Genomic DNA, 25,786 nt, shown 5'->3' with positions numbered 1-25,786 from the left:
ACATTTACCTTTTATTTTTATATTATCAGGGGTTTTTTTGTCATTTTTCTATTTCAGTTTTAGTAATTTTAGTTAGTTGCTAAAGACATTTCAGATTTTCATCTAAAGTTTATTATTATTGCTTTATTTTAATAGCTTCAGTTAACAATAACAGGTTTACAGATTACATGTATGTATTCCTTTTGGATTTATTCATTTATATATATATTTTTATATCTATCATTTCAGTTTTATTTCAGTTCAACTTTTATTTTATTGTGAAGTTTCCAGATTTCTAGTTTTCATTTAATATTTTTATTTTACTTCATTTCAATTACTGAAAACGATTTTTTATATTTTTGGTAAACAGTAACAACACTGTTGGACAGATTTTTTTCTGGATCACTGGGGTCTTTTTCTCAGGACAAATATCTAAACATCTAATTGTAATCTCTCTGCAGATATAGTGCTGTATTAAAGAGATCTCTTTTTCTTTCCTATGTGTATGTTGAGACCACTGCACTCATCATGCTGTCGTCCTTGGACAAACTCGCGGCCTGGGTGCTGACCGGCTTCTTGGCGATTCTCACCATCTTCTTCAACATGTACCTGCTTCTGATCAACCAGAGGAACTACCGGAAGAGCAAGAAGCACCGACTGAACCCGGCCGACTTCATCATTACGGCCATCTCCCTGGCCAGCATCTCCCTGCAGGTTCTCACGTACTTATGGCAGACGCTGGATGTGATCGACACCGTGTGCCGCATCAGCTTGGCGGGAGCCATCCTGCTTGTGCTCATCTTCAGCGTCAAGTTCATCATCTTCTGGAGCACGGCGTTCCTGACCTTTTACTATGGCACTAAACTGGTGGTGGAGCCTGTGCACTGCTACACACGCATCCAGGAGGCCATCGTCAAACACGTCCACACGGCCTTGGCGGTGATTGTCGTGAGCGGCTTTGCCAATTGCGTTCCACTGCTGAGCGTGCTGACCTACTACAACGGCACCACCAGCGGGCTGAGCGACTGCGGGTCCATCATGCCCACCGACACCACCGGACTCGCCTACATCTTCTACTACGTGATCATCTCCGACATCGTTCCGGGAATCGTGATGGTCAAATGCAGCATTTCCATCTCGTACCACCTGGCCAAGCATCTGATGGACATGAAGGCCAGCACCAACGGCGCCCACGGGCCCAAGCTCGGCACGCAGATGCGGGTCATCAAAATGACTCTCAGTATGGTGGTGGTGTACGTGATCTTCCTGACCGTGGACATCTTCACGCAGATGACGGTGGTGCTGATGAGGCAGAACACACTGGCCCTGACCATTCTCTTCGCCAGCATCTACACCACAGTCAGTGCCATCGTGCTGGTCTATGGGAAGAAAAGCTACTGGAAGGAGCTGATCGCATCCTATAACCTGTTTTTAGACGAGTACCCTTGTTTGAGCAGCATGAAGGTGGAAGAGGTCAAAACAGAACCGCATGAGCACAGCCATGGGCACTGACCTTGATAGAAATGATATAGTTGTGGAGCTTCTTGCTATTTTTCCTGAGATAGACCCGGTGAGAAGTCTTCAAAATCTGCACGTCATCAGACATTCGGATCTTAAAACAGTCTGCAGAAAAAGTGATTTTAAATGTACAGTAGACACAACACAACTGAAAATTTCTGAATGGCATTGCAAGAAATGGTCCCACTTTATATTAGGTGGCCTTAACTACTATGTACTTGGATTTAAATTAATCATTTGATACAATGCACTTATTGTGTACATACATGTTCTTACATTGTACTTGTATTGTTAATAATACCTTTATGTAATTAATTTCTGTAATTACATTTATAATTACACTGTTGACCCATCCCTTACACCTTAACCCACTCTTAAACCTACCCATACCACCAAACCTGTCCCTAACCTTACCCTTATCCCACCTCAATAGCAGCAGAAGTGTTTTGCAATACAATATGAACACAATAAGTACATTGTACTTATTTTTTGATGTAAGTACATAGTAATTAAGGCCACCTAATGTAAAATGTGACCCAATAAACAACTAAATATTAAAGCAAGTGCCAAATATTTTTCTTTAAAAGAAAAAGTCAGTTGCTTTGGTATTTTTTCATCTAATGCATTGACATTTAGAAATAAAACCTCTTAAAAATAAAGGTTCCAAATGGGGGTTTTCACAGCGATGCCATAGAAGAATCAGTTTTGGTTCCCCAAAGAACCTTTCACTGAACAGTTCTTAAAAGAACCATTTTTTTCCTTAGTGTGAAGAACATTTTAATAATCTAAAGAACCTTTTTCCACTGTAAAGAACCTTTTGTGGAATGAAAAGGCTCCATGGATGGTAAAGGTTCTTTGTGGAACCGTTGATGCCAATAAAGAACCTCTATTTTTAAGAGTGTAATCTTAATACTTTCTCTATCAATCATAAAGTATCAGAAATACAGAGTTTAGTTTAATAGAAATGATATAGTTGTAGCTTTTTGCTATTTATACCCCATGAGAAGTCTTTAAAAACTTAACTTTGGACCTTCTGATCTTAAAATGACCTGCAAAAAAAGAGATTTTAAACATACAGCATACACAACACAGCTGAAAGTGTCTGAATGTCATTGCATTTAAAAAAAACGGCAAGTAAACATTACTGAGATATTCAACTTTAATGTGCTAATTTTCTTTAAAATAAAGACCACTTTGCTTTATTTTTTTTTTAATCCAATGCAATGAAATTCAGACATTTTAAGTGTGGCATAAGTGTTTTAAATTTAATTAAATAAAAAAGTTACACAATATTTATACATATTTGCATTTATTCCCTAATCAAAAAGAGCTCAGATCGATATCATTTATATAGTTCTTGCTATTTTCCCAGAGGGACCCAGTGAGAAGTCTTGAGATGTGAAAATGAAATACTTAAAAATAAAATCGAATCTTTAGAAGTTAATTGATTAAAAACGTGCATTTATTTCATTCAAAATGGAGTTCAATTTCATAGAAATGATATAAAGTAGTAGCTTCTTGCTATTTATCCAGACAGAATGCAGTTTTACAAATCTTTTCATCTGAGATGATAGTGTGATTTTATAACTCATATTCTTTCAGCTCTGAGCGTTAGATGTTATTACACATTGTGTTATGAAAGTTTGCACAATCATTCTGCTCTACTAGTCCTTGAAGGTTCATGTTAATGTAACTTGTCAATGGTTGACATGAATAAAGTATAAAAACATTCGTTCCTTGCCTTTTGTGTAAAGTAACTCCTTTGTGTGCTGAAAGATGCTGCAACATCTTTTGTGCAAGCATATGCGTGCAATTCATCATACATGACTTTTTTTTTTATTTATTAAAATGTAAGACAAAACCTTTCAGCACATGTTTGCATAAAGCACCGCAGTGCTTCTTACAGGAGTTTGACAGAGTCGTTCATGAGGCTCATTAAGCACAGAAACATTAATGAAAGACTTTTCATCAGCGTTTCTTTTCCAGACTAGTAGTCTGAGGGAGATTTGTGTCGTAAAAAGTTACAAATTTGTACGGAGCATTAAATGTTTTCTGCTCAGGTCAGTTTCGCTTTCCTCATTCATAAAGAAATTGTTTTTCAAGTGGGTTTGTAATTATTACATTCATTACAACCAAAGCAAGCATTTGAATGAGTATTGGATGCAAAAACTTCACTGCATCATTTTGGAGCTTTGAATCTTTAAATGTTCAGTGGATATATAAAGTAAAGAGACAACTAAACATTTCTGTGAAAGTGTTATTATTCTTTAAAATAAAGGTCACTTTGATTTTTTTTTTTTTTTCATCTAATTCATTGGCATTCTGATATTTTAAGTGTGGCTCGTGTTTAAATACTTTCAAACAGAAGCTAATCTTCATACTTTTCATTTATTTGATCAAAAACAAAGTAGTAAAATTGATAAATATTATTACAGTGTTTTCAATTTGAATATATTTTCAAATGTAATTTATTCCTGTGATGTAAAGCTGAATTTTCAGCATCATTACTCCAGTCTTCAGTGTCACATGATCCTTCAGAAATCACTCTAAAATGCTGATTTGCTGCTCAAGAAACATTTCTTATTATTATCAGTGTTGAAAACAGTTATGGCGCTTCATATTTTTTATTCATATTGTTTCCTGGTTCTTTTATGAATAGAACGCTCAAAAGAATAGTATTTATTTGGAATCCTTTGCAACATTTTACAGTCACTTTTGATCAATTTAATGCATAATAAATATTAATATATCTATTATAGATACAAAACAAAAAAAACTTACTGACCTCCAAATGTTGAATGGTATAAAGCAAATATAAATATATAGCAATGTGGAGCCAGCAGACAAAACACTTCCTGATGCAGAGAGAAATGATACAGAGAGGAAAGATCAAAGAAACTCAAGTGCCTCCGAAAAGCCAGGAAATCAAACCGTATATGCCCAATAAAATACCTCTTTGACAGAAGAAAAAAAAAAAAGAACGACAACTTCCGGTATCTTGTAAAGTGTAAAGGCAGCTTGACAGGTACATAAAAATGTATGTATTTTGGATGTATATTCCCATTTTTGAGCATCTCGTTTTTATTACACATTGTCATATTAATTATAATTCATATACATGTTGTTTTACTGACCACAATTTTGTTGTTCGTAATAGTTGATGGTGGCACTTTTAATTCATTTTGAAAAAAGTCGGGGACTTGAGCCTTCTAAACACCTGCTAAACATTTCACAAAAGCAAATCATACAGTAGCCTATGGAAAGAAAGTCATTTACTTATTTTATTATTATTTTATGCGAATTACTTCTTTAGCATAAAAACAATTGATTAAAGTTAAGCTAAAGATACAAATACACGATGGTCGTGTTAATGTCTATTTTTTTCTCAGTCTTGGTGGAACTGAGGAGCTCCAGTTCTGAAGGGAAGTTTAAAGCAGTGTTTCCATGGCGATATCCATCAGTGGCATGTAAGATTAAAGGCTATTTAGCAGTCAATCATTTTACAGGCATATACAGAGACTATGACGTCCAGTCACTTTCCAGCAGGAGATCTGTGGAGAAGAGGACAGCGCATATAGTATATATTATGCTCTATTCCGGTCTGGTGTCAAAAAAACAAATAACAGCAAATCATATTGTCAGCATCCAAAATTCCCAAGTAAAGAAAAAGGAAATGTGGATTTAAAAGCCACATAAACAATTTCCAGCAACGAATGCTGGGCTAGAGGATACTTGACTTTGTGTGCCATTTCAAAAAAATAAAAAAATAAAAAAAGAGAAACACCTTCACAGGCGAGATTATTCAGTCTGTAATCTCCAGCCTGAGGGACGGCAAAAGAGCTTTGATCTGCTGCTGCTGCTGCGTCGACTCTCACCCACCTCCTCCACTTCTGCCCACTGAGAGAGAACAGATGTCAAGAGTATAATGTCATCCTGGGGCATCGTAAACCCAGGAGATGACCAGTTATTACCAGGGGTGCAGATGACTCAAGAAGAACATCATTTAGATGAGATCACTGTGACAACTTACTCTTCATTCAAGCACAAACACATTGGACCAAGAAGTGTTTGTCACGTGTTTAGTCACCTTTTAGCCTTTACTAGTTCATTGGTGTGGCTAATAAATATACAAATGAACAATATGAGGTCATAAAGGTGTATGCATAATAATAAAACAATAATAATAGTCATTTAAAATGATTTTAGATATGAACCAGATCCAAATACAGGGCCAACAATAGAAAACTAGCCACAGAAGTGATGATTATTGCATTGATTAACTGATTTTCTTGTATAAATCAAGGAGTAGAAGTGGTTAGGACAAATATGTTTGCCCTAGAAAATGATCTTTTTTCATATTGGAGAAAAAAAAAAAAAAAAGCACAATGTGGTTATTTGAAATCATTTCTTCTCATTTATTTGATTCCTCCTGCAATTTCTAAACATTTGAACAGAGTAAGTTGCATCACATCTCAACATTGTCAGGCCTGAAAAGAAATGATTTATTTACACAAAGGTAATTTGACTTATTAACTCAAACTGCTTAAGTGGAAAAACTAGTAATCGGTTTGATTCAAGAGTTCTTTTGGCACTTTTATTCAAACTGGAGTGCAACAATTCTCAAATAACAGTTAGGACTGGTTGTTTTGCATTGGTTTTCTGCCGGCAGGTGGCAAAAATGGTCCACTTTGACTAAAAAATACAAATAATTACTTTAAAAACATGCATTTACTGCACTAAAAAAAGTGTTTGGAGGTTGAAATGATCCACATAGGCCAGAATACCCTTGGTTTTTGTTCAGAATTAAACAAATTAAAATGAAAAACACTATTTCATTCATTCAAATCTTATTTAAATTACAGTTTCAAGTTTAAAGAAAAATTCTATATTTACACTTACAGTCCCTTTAAAAAACATTGTTCTGGTTTTTCCCTGGAATTTTGTGAAATTTCTATCACATTTGTTCTGATAATTGTGCGATTTAATACAGAATGTACAAAACATTTCATGCAGAAATAGAATTATCCATGTGCACATCAATTAAATATTACCATATCTGCAAAACACACTCTCTTAAAGTACAAAACTATGCAATCTTTATGAAAATTACCTTATTATAAGAACCCATTACAAGAAAAAACATTAATGCTGACAGTAGTTTTAAACCAGTGAACTTTTAAGAATGATCCTGCTATTCTATCTTTATGTAATAACTGGAGTGCCGCATTCAACAACATGACAATGAATAAATTAAAACATCCAAAGTTGCAGTTGCATTTTATCATGCTGAATGAAGACAAATTTTGAATCACAAAAAAAAAACTAAAACACATCATGAGCAAAAAATACAGTGTACAAATACAGTGCATGTACTACTTAAGTGTGATATTTTGACTTGAGGTAAATGAACAAGCAAGCTCTAAAACCTTCCTAGAATGTTTCACGAAGCTATATATGTTGCTCCAAACTAAAATGTACCAATCCATGAAGTACCATGCTGTGCCTAGGTGAGATTTAAAGGAATAATAGATAAACATGTGCTAAACATTCACTCACCCTCAGGTCATTCAAGAGTTTGTTTCTTCATCAGAACAGATTTGGAGAAATGTAGCATTACATCGCTTGCTCACCAATGGATCCTCGTCAGAATGAGAGTCCAAACAGCTGATAAAAACATCACAATAATCCACAAGTAATCCACACCACCCCAGTCCATCAGTTAATGTCTTGTGAAGTAAAAATCTGTGTGTTCGTAACAAACAAATCCATCATTAACACATTTAACTTAACACTTCTGTCTAAAAGTCCATATTCCATAATATTGCTTTCTCCAGTGAAAAAGTCATCTAGCCTGAATCAGGAGAGAAATATGCACAGATCAAGCACCATTTACAAGTTAATACAGTCTATAATAGTTCTAAACAAATATGTGGGTGCATTTTGATGTGAACAGACAACAGGGCACAGACTTTTTCACTGGAGGAACTTTAAAGTTAAACTGTCTTAATGTATTTGTTTTATTTATAATTAGTTAATTGATGGACTGGAGTGGTGTGGATTATGTTTATGGATTATTGTGATGTTTTATCCGCTGTTTGGACTCTCATTCTGACGGCACCCATTCACTGCAGATGATCCATTGGTGAGCAAGTGATGTAATGCTACATTTCTCTAAATCTGTTCTAATGAAGAAACAAACTCATCTACATCTTGGATGGCCTGAATGAGAGTATATTTTCAGCAAATGTTTATTTTGGAGTCAACTATTCCTTTAAGTATTGACACAATATGTAGCATTATAGAATTCAAGCACATCTGATCTGCTTTTTTGCAATCATGACAAAAATAACACTAGACATTTTAAATCATTTCATAAAGCTTGCATTTTTATACCGCATCTTCTGCATTTCTCTACAATTAAATTTAGTTCACAAGCTTTTTAAATGTTTGAGGTTTTTTATACAAATGTAGCTCTCTAGAGTGGAAAAAACACAACCGCATCAAGAGTCTTCTCTTGCTTAAGGGGGAAAATAATGCAAACTGTGCTGCGGGTGAACGAGGTTCAACTACAAAAGTTTTAATTGTATGAATGCGCAACCTGACAATTATGAGCAATGTGCAAAGTGAATATGTGCACAGAACTTCATTAACTTTAAATATCTCTATTTATAAGGCACAGACACAGGTCGAGATAAACTACTGTAATCCAGTGGATGTGAGGCTGATTTGAACATTCAACAAACCAAACAACCAACCTTTGGTCACGTTCCTGCCCAGCAGTTCTGAATAAATACACACTAGAGGTCCATTTCCAAATAAAAAAATAATGCGTAATCAGGATGAAACTGCTGTTTGTTACCAAAAATGAATTACAAACCAGTTTAATCAGAAATCCCAGATAACCTTGACAAATAATATCTCAGCTCTGAATTTTTTAAAAGAGGACCAAGTACCGTTCAGAAGTGTTTTTCACACTTCTCATCTGAGACATGGTACCACAGGCGTCTGCATCTGGATTCAGGGGAACCGGAGAGTCTTTATTGCGGATTGCTCTCATAGGTGGAAAACATGGACTTGCGTGTTTTGGGTGGCGGCGGTGGAGGTTTGTTTTCAACTTTCGTCGGTAAAGGAGGCGTAAACTATGGGTGAAATAAAAGAGAAAAAGCATTTTAGCTTTCTAAATATTTTTGTCAAAGATTTTAGATCAAAATACAGTTGAAAGCACAATGGATAAGCACTGCCAATATTTGAACTTTTATCCTAGTGCAGACTGTGCTTGCTGTGTCGTACGTCAGAGGTGGAGTTATAGATGCTCTCGCTCTCATGAGGGTGTTTTTTGGGTGGCATTGGTGGAGGGGTGCTCGTGATGTCCGGTGTGCTGAAGTCACTCTCGCTCGGGAGACACGTGTAACCTATGGGACGATGATCAATATGAGGTTGTTTATACAGTATACAGGATATGTTTATACAGATGTGCTACATGTGTCGATTATGTTCTGTGTATTTATTTATATTACAGTGTATATATCCTTAAATATTTGTAGGAATTTCCATTTGTTTAAGACTGAACTGAATCAGCACTGAACTGACTTGAGCGAAATAATGACACTACTGCCTTTTTAGAGCTGCTTTACAACAAAATTTGAATTAGTCTCATGTTTGATGAGGTTTGCATCATTAATTCTGTGGAACTGTAAAGCTGCTTTGAAACAATCTGTATTGCACAAAGCGCTATAAAGGTGATGACAAAGTTTTTAGTTAAAACAAGTTTTTCATTTTTAATAATTCATACAAATTCACAAAAATATAGAATTTAATATTAAAGCTGCAGTCCGTAAGTTTTGCCTCTTTGTCACCATCTCTGTTTGTAAACCTGCAATAGCAGTTACTTGTAGAATTATCTTCATTACATGGGTTGTGCACTGGCACCGCTCCTCAGCGCGGATGAATCTAATGTTTTGAGGAGCATGTGTGGGTGTAGTCACTGCACCGGTGTGGAACCTGTACTTAGGAATCACAGATTCTAGCCTACGTCTTGGAATATATGACCCAAATAAGAATTTTCACTGGATATTGTCATCTGAACGAATACTGTAAGTAACAAGTCTGCCATGTTTGTTCTGACCAACTGAGGAAAAAAGCATTACAATAAACCGCGCTAGCAATGGTGATTAAATCTAACGATCGGTTAATTAGCTCATATTACATCAAACTGTGCAAATTATTATTATTGTTATACTTTGTTCTCAAACTGTTTATGTTAACAACATCAGCATTGTATGACTATGAGTGTAGTGTGTATTAGCATGTAGACTTCAAATTATGTACAGTCTAATCTTTAATTGTCAAACCATTCGAATTTCATATTAATAAATTCTTTTAACCCAAAAAAGCAAATTATTCTTCCTTCGAACTGGTTTTCTTTAAAATAGAAATCGTGTAATCCCAGGCTATCTGTAATCAGAAGCACATTTAAAACTGGAATATAATTTAATTTCAGTCACATGTGTTTCATAAACACATAATCCTTTCTGGATTACAATCCGCCATCAAAATGATACATTTAATTATTCCAGCTGCTTTGCCAAAAGGCTATAAATGATCCGTCACCTGCAGGATCCTCACATGCGATAGCCTACTAGCCGAGAAAACTTCTTTATGTTTACAGACGTGATGTAATGACACAGCTGCATGCTCGAATTTCCCACGAACTGCTACCAGTACCACTCAAATTAGAAAACATTATTATAAGATAGCCATTGTGAATCGGGCTAAAGTAAGGCGATCATTTTGAACACTGGCCGGTTATGTACTTGCTCAAATATTGATTTCGGATCATTTTTAATTAAAAAAAAAAAGTTAAGGACTGCAGCTTTAATATCAATAGGTTCTAAATTTAAAAAATATATTAAAAAAATAAAAATAAAACAATTTCAGTTATTTTTTTATTTCAATTATAAAACACCACTGAATAAGAATGAGTAGGTGTGTTCAAAGGTCTGAGTTTTGCTATCTTTGAGAAATTAAATGCCCCAAAAAATATCTATTGCATAAAAAATAAATTATGTTGCCCCTAACAAAAACACAAAAAAAATGCTTCATGTTTTCTTTAGGGTCAATGGGAGGTCCACACCATAATATTATTACTCATGTGTTGAAGTCAGTAAGATTTAGTTTTTTTGTAAGAAAGAAATTAATACTTCAGCAAGGATGCATTAATCTGATCAAAAATGACAGCAAAGACATTTATAATGTTATAAAATATTTATATTTCAAATAATGCTGTATTTTGAACTTACTATTCAAAGAATACTAAAAGCATTACTGTATCAAGGTTTCTGCAAAAATATTAAGCAACACAACTGTTTTTAACATTGATAATAATAAGAAATGTGTCTTGAGCAGCAAATCAGCATATCAGAATGATTTGTGACCCTGGTCTTAAGTCGCTGGGGTATATTTGTAGCAATAGCCAAAAATACACTGTATGGGTCAAAATTATAGATTTTTATTTTATGCCAAAAATCATTAGTATATTAAGTAAAGATCATATTCCATGAAGATATTTTGTAAATTTACTACTGTAAATATATCAAAACGTCATTTTTGATTAGTAATATGCATTGCTAAGAATTCATTTGGACAACTTTGAAGGTGATTTTCTCAATATTTACATTTTTTTGCACCCTCAGATTCCAGATTTTCAAATAGTTGTATCTCAGACAAATATCGTCCTGTCCTACCAGACCATAGATCAACGGAAAGCTTATTTATTCAGATTTCAGATTATGTATAAATCTCAATTTCGAAAAATTGACACTTAAGACTGGTTTTGTGGTCCAGGGTCACATTTCTGAAGGATCATGTGACACTGAAGACTGGAGTAATGATGCTGAAAATTCAGCTTTGCATCACAGAAATAAATTATATTTTCAAATGTATTCAAATAAAAAAACAATTATTTAAAATTGTAATATTTTACAATTGTACTATTTTTACTGTATTTTTGATCAAATAAATGCAGCCTTGGTGAGCAGAAGAGACTTCTTTCAAAAACCGACCCCAAACTATTTAAATGGTAGCGTATAGGCCTATTGAAAACTATTTATTTTAAAGAATTAGTACTGCAGTGGTACCATGGTACAGTGATGGTAGCATTACCATATTCATGCACCATGGCAAAGAAAAACCATAGCTCATGTCAAGAAAAAAAAAAAACAATCATCTCGGTTCGTGTCGGATGTGTGGTTGTGCACTCACTGGAGCTGCGTGGTGTGTGCGGCGAGGCAGGAAGAGGGCTGAGAGGGTTGTGTAAACTCAAATTGGATGATTCTCCATGAAACAGTGACAGCGTGAGTCTCCGGTCTCCTATCGTCAGACTTTTAGGCCTCGGCTGCTTCTCTGGAGGAATCTGCCACCACACAGACGGCATATAAAATGAATCATATCTCCAAAAATTAAATTAGTCCACTTTAAATATGTTCTTTCCTACGATTTATTCCACTCAATCCTTCAATTTCACTATGAAATGACACAAATCAACATCAAACAGATCTTAAAATCAGAGAATGGTCACATTTCATATCGTGAACAGCTCGCTGACAGCCATGAACAGAGAAAATAAATACAAAGGCACCTCGTCGGTGTCAGCAGGTCGCTCCAGTAAGACCTGAGACTTGCTCATGCTCCATTCTTTCCTGTTCTTCTTACTTATCCGATTATCTTCCTCCGAGCGAGACAGAACCGAAACCCTGCTGTCGCTCACGCGGGAGAGCAGCGAACTGAGAGAAAAAGAGACAATCACATGAAAACCTTTTGCACACCTATACAAATCCTCTGAGCATGCCGTCCATGTATTACACATTTGTAAGACAACATTCTGGTTGTGTATTAGTTTAATAATCTGCTCTAGCAACACATTTGTTTTTTTTTTGTTTTTATCTTAAAATATTTTTTCCTATCTCAGTTTAATGTGATGAGACTATAAGTAAGCCACTTGTGGGTTGAATGACGCAGAAGTGGAAACCTCCAAATAGCAACCGCATATAAAACTGCAATATACATACAATTATTCTTGAGAGATTCTTCTGAGATCTGTGTCTTATTCTCTCAGCTGTCTGTCTTGGTAATTGCTACTTATATGATATACACACTTGATTGGCATTTTGATAAGAACACATCTGCTAAAAATAGAAATGTAAACGTCAACATAAGATGCACCGATATAAAAGGAAGGTCAGTGAACAAAAGAGGTTTTTCAAACATAATTGGAAACATTACAATTAAAAGAGAAACGCACTGAATACAACTGCTTCTGACTAGCATAAAAGCCACAATAGAAAAGCATAAGCCGTTGTTGCCATTGCTTTCATTTTAATCTGGAAGTTTTAACATGCAAAGAAAGAAACAATAAGATTTTCTAAACTCTTCTCAAGGACATGAACAAGTTTATTTATTTAAATGAAGTTTATTCTAAACCTCTCCAATTATGTCAGTCTGTAACTGTCTGAGCACAATATTTTAGCACTGGTTGCTTTATAAATCCGTCACAATGTACTTCATTTTACATTTTTTAATTATGTTGTTAATTTCTGATAACCAATATATGATTGATATTAATTTTGGCTAAATGTAAAAAACAACACTAAAAATGAATTATATATGTAAGGGATAATCAACGGCTAGCTGTGCATTAAACGATTTGAATGCACGACGTGGAGGCGAAGAACTGCCCGACGCGCAGCGGAGGGTGGTTGCCTCCGCGAAGTCCTGGAAGCGCATTAATACAGAACGTGATTAAACTGACCTGGAACTACCTGTGCAGTTCAACGAATTAAATCAACACCTGCCAGCCAATCAGAATCGAGTATTCAGACAGACCATGGCATAAACATACATACACACACACACACACACACATACACACACACATACATACATACATACATATATATATATAGTGCCTTGTGAAAGTATTCATACCCCTTAATTTGTTTCACATTTTATGTTGCTGCCTTATGTTAAACTGCTTTAAATTACTTTTTTCCCCCACATCAATCTACACTCCATACACCATACTGACAAAGCAAAAACAAAATTGTCCCAACTTTGTAAATTTATTTAAAAAAACATTGCATAAGTATTCATCCCATTAACTAAAAAATGTAGCTGAAGCACCTTTACAGCCTCAAGTCTTTTTTGTTTGATGTGACAAGCTTTGAACATCAGCATTTGGCAATTATCTGCCATTCTTCACCTCATCTCTTCACCTCTCAAGCTCTGTCAGGTTGGATGGGGCAGACACGCATTTTAATAATAATAATAATAATAATAATAATTCCTTACATTTATATAGCGCTTTTCTAGGCACTCAAAGCACTTTACATTGTGGGGGTCTCCTCATCCACCACCAGTGTGCAGCATCCACCTGGATGATGCGATGGCAGCCATAGTGCGCCAGAACACCCACCACACACCAGCTTATTGGTGGAGAGGAGACAGAGTGATGAAGCCAATCAGCAGATATGGGGATTGTTAGGAGGCCATGATGGTCAGAGGCCAATGGGCGAATTTGGCCAGGATGCCGAGGTCACACCTCTACTCTTTTCGGGTTTCTCCAGAAATATTTGATTGGGTTCAATCCCAGGCTGTGGCTGGGCCACTCAAGGACATTCATAGAGTTGTCTATAAGCCACTCTTGCTGTGTGCTTAGGGTCATTGTTCTGTTGGAAGGTAAACCTTCTGCCCGTCTGAGGTTCTGAATGCTCTGGACTGGGTTTTCATTAAGGCTATCTCTATATTTTGGTGCATTGAGCTTTTCTTCTATTCTGATGAGTCCCTCAGTCCCTGCCGCTGAAAAACAGCCCCACAGCATGAGGTTGCTACCAGCACACTTTACTTTTGGGATGGTACTCTGTAGGTGATGAGCAATGCCTGGTTTCCTTCAAACATGATGAAAGAGGATCTGCAAGGAGGAATGGCAGAGGATCCCCAAATCCAGGTGTGAAAAACTTGTTGCATCTTTCCCAAAAAGACTCATGGCTGTATTAGATCAAAAGGGTACTTCTACTAAATACTGAGCAAAGGGTCTGAATACTTAGGACCATGTGATATTTCAGTTTTTCTTTTTTAATAAATCTGCAAAAATGTCAACAATTCTGTGTTTTTCTGTCAATATGGGGTGCTGTGTGTACATTAATGAGGAAAAAAAATGAACTTAAATGATTTTAGCAAATGGCTGCAATATAACAAAGAGTGAAAAATGTAAGGGGGTCTGAATACTTTCTGTACCCACTGTATATATATGTATGTATGACAAAGTCGTAATGTTTCGAGAATAAACATTAAATTTATAATATTTTGAGAGTATATTCTAGCCTTTTGCACATGCAAATGGCCCAGATTGGGAGCACTGGGAGATATTCCAAATCTCAGCTTTCAAAATCTGTCAGTTTTATAGCGTAATACAAACAATACGTAGGCTATATTACAATAATGTGTTTTTTCACGCTATTTAATATGGCGTGACAGATCGCTGTATTTACTTCAGTTTAAGAGGCATGGGAATCAATCATCTTTCCGATTACAATAATGAGACATTATTTTCATTATAAATTAGGCTATATATTTCGAATTTAATTTCCATAATCTAAGATTTTTTTATATTTTTTATAACGTGGCATATATACATATATATAACATGGCATATATATATAACGTGGCTATGTACAGTACACAGCTAATCAATGTCTTCAAGATCACTAGAAAGCTACAGGCAGGTGTATTTGATTAGGGTTGGAGCTGAACTCTGCAGGACACCAGCCCTCCAAGACCAAAGTTGCCCATCCCTGATATACATATATACATATATATATACACACGGTGCAATTTGTGAAAAAAGCAGAGGGGGGGATGCTTTTGAAAACATTTTCTCTCCAGGGTAAGGTTATAGCCTAATGTAATCTTAACAACGCACATCATAAATCCATATTTTAGGCAAGTAAATTAGACATCATTAGACATCATTAGTTACATCATGAAATGTTTTTAATACTACGGAAACTGTATTTAACGTGATCACAATTTAATAAAAACATTGTAAGTTAGGCCTATTAATTGCAATGATTTCATTTCCCTGGTGATTCACACAAATAATAAATTATATCAAAAAAGCGAGCAAAGAACAGTATCAACGGAGCTTTTTGAAACTCCGAGTCCGTTAAACCATTGCGTCGCAAAACAATTCATTGTTTCAAAGCGCTCCAATCGGATCACATATCGCGAATCATTTGATTCAGAATGGCACTTCATAGCCATTTTATAAAAATAATTCAGCAGAGGCAAGGATGCATAGACCAGAGGGGGGGAAATCCCCCACGTCCTCCCTACAAATTGCACCCTGTGTGTATATACATACATACATACATACATACATACATACATATATGTACACATACACACACACACACGCACAAATAATTATAATATGTTGTTATAAACATATATATTGTAAAGTGGCTGTAATCAAAATACCTAATTTCCCCTCTTATTTTCGTTAAATTTTAGTTTATCTTAATTTTCCCCTCAAAATTCCTCTTAGGGAGGGAAAATGTCATAAATAAACTATATTATGTCTTAATTAACAATTAAGAATTTAGTCACAATAAATTAAGAATTAAATACCAAGAACATTTTCTCAGTAATCAAAGCACATACCAGGATGACGTCAAACGAAGCAAGGTGAGAGGGGAAGAAAAATGGAAACGGCATTTTCCATGTTTTTTCCCACTAGGCATCATTCAATCACAATAATAACTTTGCAGAAAAAAATACTAAAAGGCAAGTGTTCTGACCAGTTACGAATGACTAATTTGAGATGATTTAATCTGCAAATACTCAAGAGAAAACAGGCTGATCAGTGAAAACTGGTTAAGGGTGTCATTTACTCTCTTTTTTTCAAAGATGAGCTTTTTTTTTTTATTATCTAAATTATTGGGGAGTTAACGGTAATTAAAGACTTGTTTAACAAGAATCCACTTATCCAGCACCTACAAGAGCCAATTAAACACAGAGGTTAAATGGATTAATGTCATGTTTGTCCACTAGCAGAAAGCGTAATTACATGGGAAACTGAATCATTCCGTGACCTTTCAGGACCACAGGAACTCTGTACTGCAGCAAATTAGCCCTCAATGCAGTGCTGAAAACGAGGGAGTTTATTTCTAGAAATGAGAAAACAGGATGCAGTGAATACTGACTCCTGGGAAGCAGGTCTGGAGGAGTTTCCGTCAGAGGAACCCGAGCCGCTGGAGTGTCCAGAGGAAGCGTTTGAGATGGTGGACATCCTTCTGAGCGTGGAGGACATGATGTATGGCATCACCACCGACCCCACACGACTTTTCTTCTTCTCTGTCAGAGAGCAGGGCTGGAAATACACAAGCAGGTTTTTTTTTTAATATATATATATATCATGGGCCTGGCGTGGATCTCACTGACTTATAGTGTAATTCAACTCAAACCTAAAATCTATCTTTGAACTTTCAGCACTCATATATGTGAATTGGCCAGTATTTAGAAATGTTTTACTGTTAATTTTGCAAGGATGCATTAAATTGGTCTAAACATACAGTAATTTAACACATTAACATTTTTAATGTTACTAAATGTTTCTGTTTCAAATAAATGCTGTTCTTTTAAACCTTCTATTCATTAAAAAAACCCGGGATAAAATGTATCACCATTTCATCAAAATATTAAGCAGAACAACAATGATGATAATAAGAAATGTTTACTTATAAGCAGCAAATCAGCATTTTAGAATGATCTCTAAAGGATCATGTGACACTGAAGACTGGCTAATTTACAGGAATAAATTTAATTTTAAAATACATTACAATGGAAGACAGTTATTTTAAATTGTAATAATATTTCACAATACTGCTGTTTTTATTAGATTTTTAATTACATAAATGAAGTCATGAGTCAATGAAGTGAGTTAATAAAGTGAGCATAAGAAAATATTTTAGAAAAATGTAAAAATCTTAACTTTAAACTTCTGAACTGTATTGTAAGTATGTGGTATTTTTTACTTAGAGTAAAAATTTCCAAGTAAAGCATACTGTAGCATGCTTCTACACAACAAGTCTGATTTTAATATTAATTCATGCTTGCATTATAGGCAAAAATTAAGGGATGAGTTGTGTGCCATCTAATAAGAACTGCTTGTAGCTGTCTCTGCATATAATCTGGGATGGGGGAAAGTATTTTAACATCAAAACAATGACATACTTCGCCTTTAAGATATTTTTCCTTTGGGAACCAAACTTGTGGCATACACAAAGAAAAAACATCCTAATGAAGAGACTAAAAAGTGTAGGGTTTTACTACATTTGTGGGGATGAAATAAACCTGCAAATATAGCAAAAACCTGACACACACAGACAACAGTCACTTCATCAAAGCAGATCTGTCCTCCCTCATGTAGTCTACAGTCTCACAGAACTGAACCTTATGTTGTCTTAGCTGATTTCAAAACTCCTTCAAAGAAACTGTTAGACAATATCCCATATGAATCACTTCCTCAGATCTGAAACATTTCCTCCCAGAAACTGCAAAACCTCTGTCTGTCTCTCACAAATCCCTTCTTTAGAGTCGAATCCGTCAGACTCACTAGAGTAATGACACCGTAGAGTTTCTCCACTTTAGCACGCAGGTCCTGGAAGCAGGTGACAAGTCTGTTGTGAAGGGGTTTGAGCTGCTCTGTGGATTTTTCTCCATGGATCCGGATCCCTTCATCAAGCAGCGGGGTCTGAGAGGAAACAGACATTAAAGCATTTTGAAAATTAAAAATTTAACACTCAAATGAATTTAAGACTTTGATTCTTTTACAGCAGCTGATTTCAATAAGACATTTTTTTTTTTTTTTAAATTGCTATTTTTAATCTTTCTATTCATCAAAGACTCATAGTTTCTACAAAAATATTAAGCAGCACAACTGTTTTCAACACTGATAATAAGAAATGTTTCTTGAGCAGCATATCAGCATATTAGAATGATTTCTAAAGAACCGAACACTGAAGACAGTAGTAGTGATGCTGAAAATTCAGCTTTACATCACAGGAATAAATTACACTTTAAAATACATTGAAATAAAAAAAAACATTTCAAGCTGCAATACTATTTCACAATATTTTCTGGTATTTTTTATGAAATATGGTGAGCATAAGAGACTTACTGAAAAAAAATCTTACTGATCCCAAACATTTGAACAACAGTGTATAAGCCATTTTTCACTAATCCATTTTGATACACACAGCTACCACAGTATAACATTTTAGTCCTATCTCCCACACCTCTGTGTATATACTGTATTGTGCATTGTGTAAAGCTTTAAACACAATACAGATCTGCAGAAGTGTCACCTGCAATGCGATCAGGTGTTTTAAGACTTCAATGCGTTCCAGGTGGTCGGGGTTGTTCTTCATGTAGGCCTCTGTGAAAAACGCCTGAGGGGCGAAACAAAAATTTCAATTAATATCAGCCAGTGCTCCATCAGACCTAAAGCCTCGAGGAACACATCAATTTTTCATATCTGACCAGGAGAAAAGGTACAGAGCAACTGTGGAGCACATTTGACTGATTCAGCCAGTATTATCAGGTGGGTAGCTTGATTTGGGCTTGATTTCTTTTGGTTAAATATTAATAGAAGCAGCAGAAGAGGAGAAAGACTAACCTTCTCATAGTTGGAAAAGCCCCCCATGACAGCCGGGTCCACGATTCCATTGAGCATCATGGAGAGGGGGTGCACAGGAAGAGAACGGTCACATGCCTGCTGCTGCACCAGATTACTCAGCTTCTCATTGGCCAGCTCCATGGTTTCTATGGCGTTGTCCAAAGGGCTGATCTCTTCCTACAAACAATTGACAACATTAGACTGATTATTATTGTAAAATCTGATCGTAGACGACCTGTTTTTTGAAAGAAATTAAAGTGCCCCTATTATGGATTTTTGAAAATTACCTTTCATGCAGTGTGTAACACAGCTCTAAGTGAATGAAAACATCCTACAAAGTTTTAAATCTGAAAGTGCACCGTGTATAAAGTAATTGTCTCTCAAAAGAAAGGAGTCGACACTGAATCATTGAAACGAGTCGAATTTAAAACATACGTTTCCGTATGGCAGAGTATGGCAGTCGCCATATCCTAGTCCAGTCAGGTGCCCCGTGGGAAAATTATCCGAACTTCATATCTCTATAATATTTTGTTGTTATCATTTTAAAACAGTGCTGTTGGTCTTCCTTAGTCTGTTTGAGGGTTTTACAAATATTTAATCAATGAAAAGCAATTAAAAGAGCTTGCCAGTAAAACTTCGTAACGCCATTGGATCCTCAAACTATCAGTGAAACCTCGTAACTTCACCCCGCCTCCATTCAAAATAAGTGCCGCACACAGCCTGGGGAGACAGATCTCTGCTTGTTTACAATGCAAGGATAAATAAATAACTTATGTTTGAATAAGAACAGCATTTTCTTTACTTAAACACTATGTCTGTTAAGGCAAATTTTTTGTGTTTGAAGAGTGGAGAAGAGTTACATTTGCCGTCTAGTTGTAGCCAATACACATTTGTACGTTTTTATCCTGTGCCTATAGAGCTTCGTATCATGAGATTTTGGCCAAGTGTACTAAACAACAAGAAAAACTAAGCGCCCATATAGCTAATCAACGTTATAACCTGTAAGTTGACGAAAGCGTAATGCGACACCACACTCATCGGCCTCATCCAGGACGGAGACGAGTCTGCTTACAGACAGGTGGTTAAAGAGCTGACTGTCTGGTGCAGTCTTAACAACCTGGAGCTCAACTCGCTCAAAACAGTGGAGATGATCGTGGACTTCAGAAGAAACCCCCCTGCTCTCTCTCCACTCACCATCATAGAAAGCACTGTGACGGCAGTGGAGACATCCATCATCTCTCAGGACCTGAATTGGGACACTCACATCAACTCCATTGTAAAAAAGTCCAACAAAGGTTGTACTTTCTTCACTGGCTGAGGAAGTTTAACCTGCCATAGAAGCTGCTGAAACAGTTCTACTCAGCCGTCATTGAGTCTGTCCTGTGCACTTCAATAACTGTCTGGTTTGGCTCAGCTACAAAATCAGGGATCAGAAGACTACAGGGAACGGTTCGGACTGCTGAAAGGATTACTGGTGCTCCCCTGCCCACCCTTCAAGAACTGTATACATCCAGAGTGAGGAAAAGGGCTCAGAAAATCACTCTGGATCCCTCACATCCAAGTCATCCCCTTTTTGAACTTTTGTCATCTGGCCGACGCTACAGAGCCCCAAATACCAGGACAGCCAGGCACAAGAACAGTTTCTTCCCCCAGGCAATCTACCTTATGAACAGTTAAATATTTATATTTACATATGTGTATTTTTTATACTCATCTTATTTTTATTGTATGTGTGTCGTTGTTGTCTCTGTAAACTGGAAGCTTATGACACTAAAACAAATTCCTTGTATGTGCAAGCATACTGGGCAATAAAAGCTCTTTCTGATTCTGATTCTTTGATCACGACACTAAAGACTGGAGTAATGATGCTAAAAATGCAGCTTTGCATCACAGGAATACATTACATTTTAAAATATATTCAAATAGCAAACACTCATTTTAAATGGTAATAATATTTAACAAATATTACTGTTTCTTTGTATGTTTGATTAAATAAATGCAGCCTTGCTAAACATTTTACCGTATTAAATATTATTACATACTCTACTGATAACTGTAATATTTATACACAATATAAAAGAATTAGTGCTGTCAAATGATTAATCACGATTAATCGCATTCAAAAAAGTTTTTGTTTACAATATGAGTGTATACTGTGTATATTAATTATGTATATATAAATACAAACACATGCATGTATATATTTAAGAAATATATATGTTATGTTTATATATTAAATATACTTATTTATAATATCAAATATAAAGAACAAGAATATAAGAATATAAATATATACATGTAAATATTTTCAAAATACACACATGCATGTGTTTGCATTTATATATACAGTTGTGCTAAAAATTATTCATACCCTTGGTAAATATGATCAAAGGCGGCTGTGAAAATAACTCCGCATTTGTTTATCCATTTGATCTTTCATTCAAAATTTTTAAAAATCTAACCTTTAATTTAAGCAACAAAAAAAAAGTAAAAGTGGGGGAAAATCACATTATGAAATGAATATTTTTCTCTAGTACACAATGGCCACAATTATTGGTACCCCTAAAAAATTCTTATGATTGAAATATCTCTGAAGTATATTCCCATTCATATTTGCATTTATCATCACACCAGGGTGACTAGGAACATGAAATTATCCAGCTATGGCTTCCTGTTACACAGGAATATAAATATGAGGGGAAACAAAGGCCAAACTCCCTTAATCATCATCACAATGAGAAAAACCAAAGAATGTATTTCTGTTGTGCAGCAACAGATTGTTAAGTTTCACAAATTAGAAAGTGGCTGTAAGAACAGAGCTAAACCATTAAAAATACCCATTTCCACCATCAGGGCAATAATTAAAAATTTCCAATAAACAGAAAATGTTACAAATCTGTCTGGAAGAGAACGTGTGTCTATATCGTCCTAATGCACGGTGAGAAGGATAGTTTGAGTGGCCAAAGACGCTCCAATGATCACAGCTGAAGAATTGCAGAAAACAGTTGAGTCTTTGGTCAGAAAGCCTCAAAAAACTTATCAAACAGCACCTACATCACCACATGTTGTTTGGGAGGGTTTCAAGAAAATTCTAGAAAAGAAAACACTTTCATCCAAAAACAAACTCCAGCATATTCATTTGCTAGACACTACTGGAACTTCAAACGGGACTGGACTCTATGGTCAGATGAAACTAAAAAATGAGCTTTTTAGCAGCAAACACTCAAGATGGGTTTGGTGAACACAGGAATAAAAAAGTACCCCATGTGTACAATGAAATATACTGCTGTATCTTTAATGTTGTGGGCCTATTTTTCTGCCAGAAATCCTGGATATCTTGTTGGCATCATGGCATCAATGATTCTATCAACTACCAACAGATAAAAAATTAAATACTGACTGTCCATGCTAGAAATCTTATAATGGGCTGTGGCTGGATCTTCCAACAGGACAAACATCAAAATCAAAACAAAAATAGGCCACTGAGAACAAAACCAAGCTTCTGCCATGGCCATCCCAGTTCCCTGACCTGAACCCTACAGAAAATGAGTGGGGTGAACTGAAGAGAAGTAGTACTAATGGCTGTGAATCTGAAGGATCTGGAGTGATTCTGGATGAAGGAATGGTCTCTGATCTCTTGTCAGATGTTCTCTAAACTTATCAAGAATTATAGGAGAAGACTCAGAGCTGATATCTTGGAAAAAGGAGGTTGCAAAAAAGTTTGAATAAAAGGGTATGATTAATTATGGCCAATGTGTATTAGAGAAAAACATTTATTTCATAATGAGATTTTTCTCCCATTTGAAATTCTTATTCTCCAATGAAAGGCTAAATTTTTGTAAATTGTTTAAAATAAAAAAAATTTCTTCTTCACAGCCTTCTTTGATCATATTTACCAAGGGTATGATTAATTTGAGCACAACTGTACATAATAAATATACACAGTACACATACATATATTATGTAAACATAAACTTTTATTTTGGATGCGATTAATCACGATTAATCGTTTGACAGCACTAAAAAGAATGCAATTATTTTGTATTTTGTATTGTTCTGTTGGATTCTTTAACAAAATTAATAAAAATAACTATTACCTTTTTTTTTTTATTAAAAAAAAACAAAAACAAAACAATAGTAATTACAAGAAAAAAGACCCCAAACTTTTAAAAGTGTACACTTATGAGAAAGACATAAAAGAGCATATCTAGAGACTGGACTATCATTTCATCAGCAGAAATATTATTGCAGAATGCAAAGGCAGAAAAAGTCATTACAATTTAATGAAAGATTACAAAAACAGTAACATGCAATAATGAAATGAGCAAAATAAGGTACATTTGTGAAGAAAATGAATAGGATTCATTTTGATATGTTAAAATCAGTATTTTTGTTCATAGACACATTTGACATTTTAGTAACTCACCACAGACATGGATTTCACTTCAAACCACTTGAGGATTCCTGGGAAGCGGTACGCTGTAATATAGGTGGTCCTTTCGATCCACATAGTCTGTGAGGTTAAAGACAGAGAGACACAGTTACACACAGTTCCAAGATCTAAAGATTTATCATCTCCATTTATGAATAATTATATAGGGATAAATTACAGGCTCTTGTGTAGAAAGCTAGTGAAATGGTTCACAGAATCACAACAACATTCAATTTTATTGGCAATCCTTGCGTGTTAGAGAGCATCCACTTTCTTTTAAAAGAGTTATTGGGTATTGAATTCATTATTATTATCATCAGGAGGTGGCAAACTGAACATTTTAAATGATTGCTTTGCCCTTGGTTATTAAAAGGATATTAGTAGCTGGTATTTCCCGTCATTGATCAAGGGCACAATGGGGTCAGATATCAAGAAATAGTTAAGATTTTGTTTTATTTTTCACAGTTTGAAAGCAAATAAAACTGTGATGCATTTGAATTATTTCTTTAAAATTTGGAAATACCCATTTTTTCAGATGAGGATTTCAGGTTTGTCATGACTGGGATCCCTGCATTCATTTCCTTTGCAGGTCACAAAAAATCTTGATGAAAACCATCAACCATTCACTCGCAGGTTTGAGTCTGACACTTGAAACTGAAGCTCGCTTAACAGTTTCGACTGAGACGTGCTAAAATATGTACAGGTGCTGGTCATATAATTAGAATATCATCAAAAAGTTTCTTTATTTCACTAATTCCATTCAAAAAGTGAAACTTGTATATTATGTTCATTCATTCCACACAGACTGATATATTTCAAATGTTTATTTCTTTTAATTTTGATGATTATAACTGACAACTAAGGAAAATCCCAAATTCAGTATCTCAGAAAATTAGAATATTACTTAAGACCAATGCAAAGAAAGGGTTTTTAGAAATCTTGGCCAACTGAAAAGTATGAACATGAAAAGTATGAGCATGTACAGCACTCAGTACTTAGTTGGGGCTCCTTTTGCCTGAATTACTGCAGCAATGCGGCGTGGCATGGAGTCGATCAGTCTGTGGCACTGCTCAGGTGTTATGAGAGCCCAGGTTGCTCTGATAGTGGCCTTCAGCTCTTCTGCATTGTTGGGTCTGGCATATCGCATCTTCCTCTTCACAATACCCCATCGATTTTCTATGGGGTTAAGGTCAGGCGAGTTTGCTGGCCAATTAAGAACAGGGATACCATGGTCCTTAAACCGGATACTGGTTGCTTTGGCAGTGTGTGCAGGTGCCAAGTCCTGTTGGAAAATGAAATCTGCATCGCCATAAAGTTGGTCAGCAGCAGGATGCATGAAGTGCTCTAAAACTTCCTGGTACACGGCTGCGTTGACCTTGGACCTCAGAAAACACAGTGAATCAACACCAGCAGATTACATGGCAGTCCAAATCATCACAGACTGTGTAAACTTCACACTGGACTTGGACCTGCAACATGGATTCTGTGCCTCTCCACTCTTCCTCCAGACTCTGGGACCTTGATTTCCAAATGAAATGCAAAATTTACTTTCATCTGAAAAGACGACTTTGGACCACTGAGCAACAGTCCAGTTCTTTTTCTCCACAGCCCAGGTAAGACACTTCTGACGTTGTCTCTGGTTCAGAAGTGGCTTGGTAGCCCTTTTCCTGAAGACGTCTGAGCGTGGTGACTCTTGATGCACTGACTCCAGCTTCAGTCCACTCCTTGTGAAGCTCTAACAAGTGTTTCAATCAGGTTTACTTGACAGTATTCTCAAGCTTGCGGTCATCCCAGTTGCTTGTGCACCTTTTCCTACCCAAATTCTTCCTTCCAGTCAACTTTGCATTTAATATGCTTTGATACAGCACTCTGTAAACAGCCACACCTTTCAGTAATGACCCTCTGTGACTTACCCTCTTTGTAGAGGGCGTCAATGTTCGTCTTCTGGATCATTGCCAAGTCAGCAGTCTTCCCCATTAATGTGGTTTCAAAGAACAAGAGATACCCAGAATTTATACTGTAAGGATGGTCATTAATTGAAACTCAAATGTAAATATTCTAATTTTCTGAGATACTGAATTTGGGATTTTCCTTAGTTGTCAGTTATAATCATCAAAATTAAAAGA

General features: G+C 35.7%; 2 protein-coding genes across 2 annotated transcripts in view; one reads left to right on the top strand and one right to left on the bottom strand.

Moving 5' to 3' along the window:
* The first annotated feature begins 507 nt into the window (after window positions 1-507).
* LOC131545271 (uncharacterized) lies at window positions 508-1,491 on the top strand. The gene has a single exon (XM_058783946.1). It carries the CDS (start codon window positions 508-510, stop codon window positions 1,489-1,491), a length of 984 nt encoding a protein of 327 aa, XP_058639929.1.
* A 4,573-nt stretch (window positions 1,492-6,064) lies between these two features.
* Window positions 6,065-25,786, bottom strand: part of dock5 (dedicator of cytokinesis 5) — a 98,405-nt gene continuing 78,683 nt past the window's right edge. Inside the window, exons 43-51 of the mRNA XM_058784283.1 lie at window positions 23,655-23,741; window positions 19,229-19,405; window positions 18,918-19,001; window positions 18,167-18,304; window positions 16,755-16,921; window positions 12,134-12,278; window positions 11,758-11,908; window positions 8,788-8,909; window positions 6,065-8,636 (exon numbers count right to left, since the gene is read on the bottom strand). Coding sequence (XP_058640266.1) covers window positions 8,535-8,636; window positions 8,788-8,909; window positions 11,758-11,908; window positions 12,134-12,278; window positions 16,755-16,921; window positions 18,167-18,304; window positions 18,918-19,001; window positions 19,229-19,405; window positions 23,655-23,741 — 1,173 coding nt within the window. The 3' untranslated portion in view covers window positions 6,065-8,534. The remainder of the gene's footprint in view (window positions 8,637-8,787; window positions 8,910-11,757; window positions 11,909-12,133; window positions 12,279-16,754; window positions 16,922-18,166; window positions 18,305-18,917; window positions 19,002-19,228; window positions 19,406-23,654; window positions 23,742-25,786) is intronic.

This window comes from Onychostoma macrolepis, chromosome 08, assembly GCF_012432095.1.
Source record: "Onychostoma macrolepis isolate SWU-2019 chromosome 08, ASM1243209v1, whole genome shotgun sequence".
NCBI lineage: Eukaryota > Metazoa > Chordata > Actinopteri > Cypriniformes > Cyprinidae > Onychostoma > Onychostoma macrolepis.
This window is presented reverse-complemented; position numbering and strand designations above follow the sequence as displayed.

Excerpts from the sequence above, each read along its gene's own strand:
- LOC131545271 (XM_058783946.1), top strand. The coding sequence starts at position 508 with ATGCTGTCGTCCTTGGACAAACTCGCGGCCTGGGTGCTGACCGGCTTC.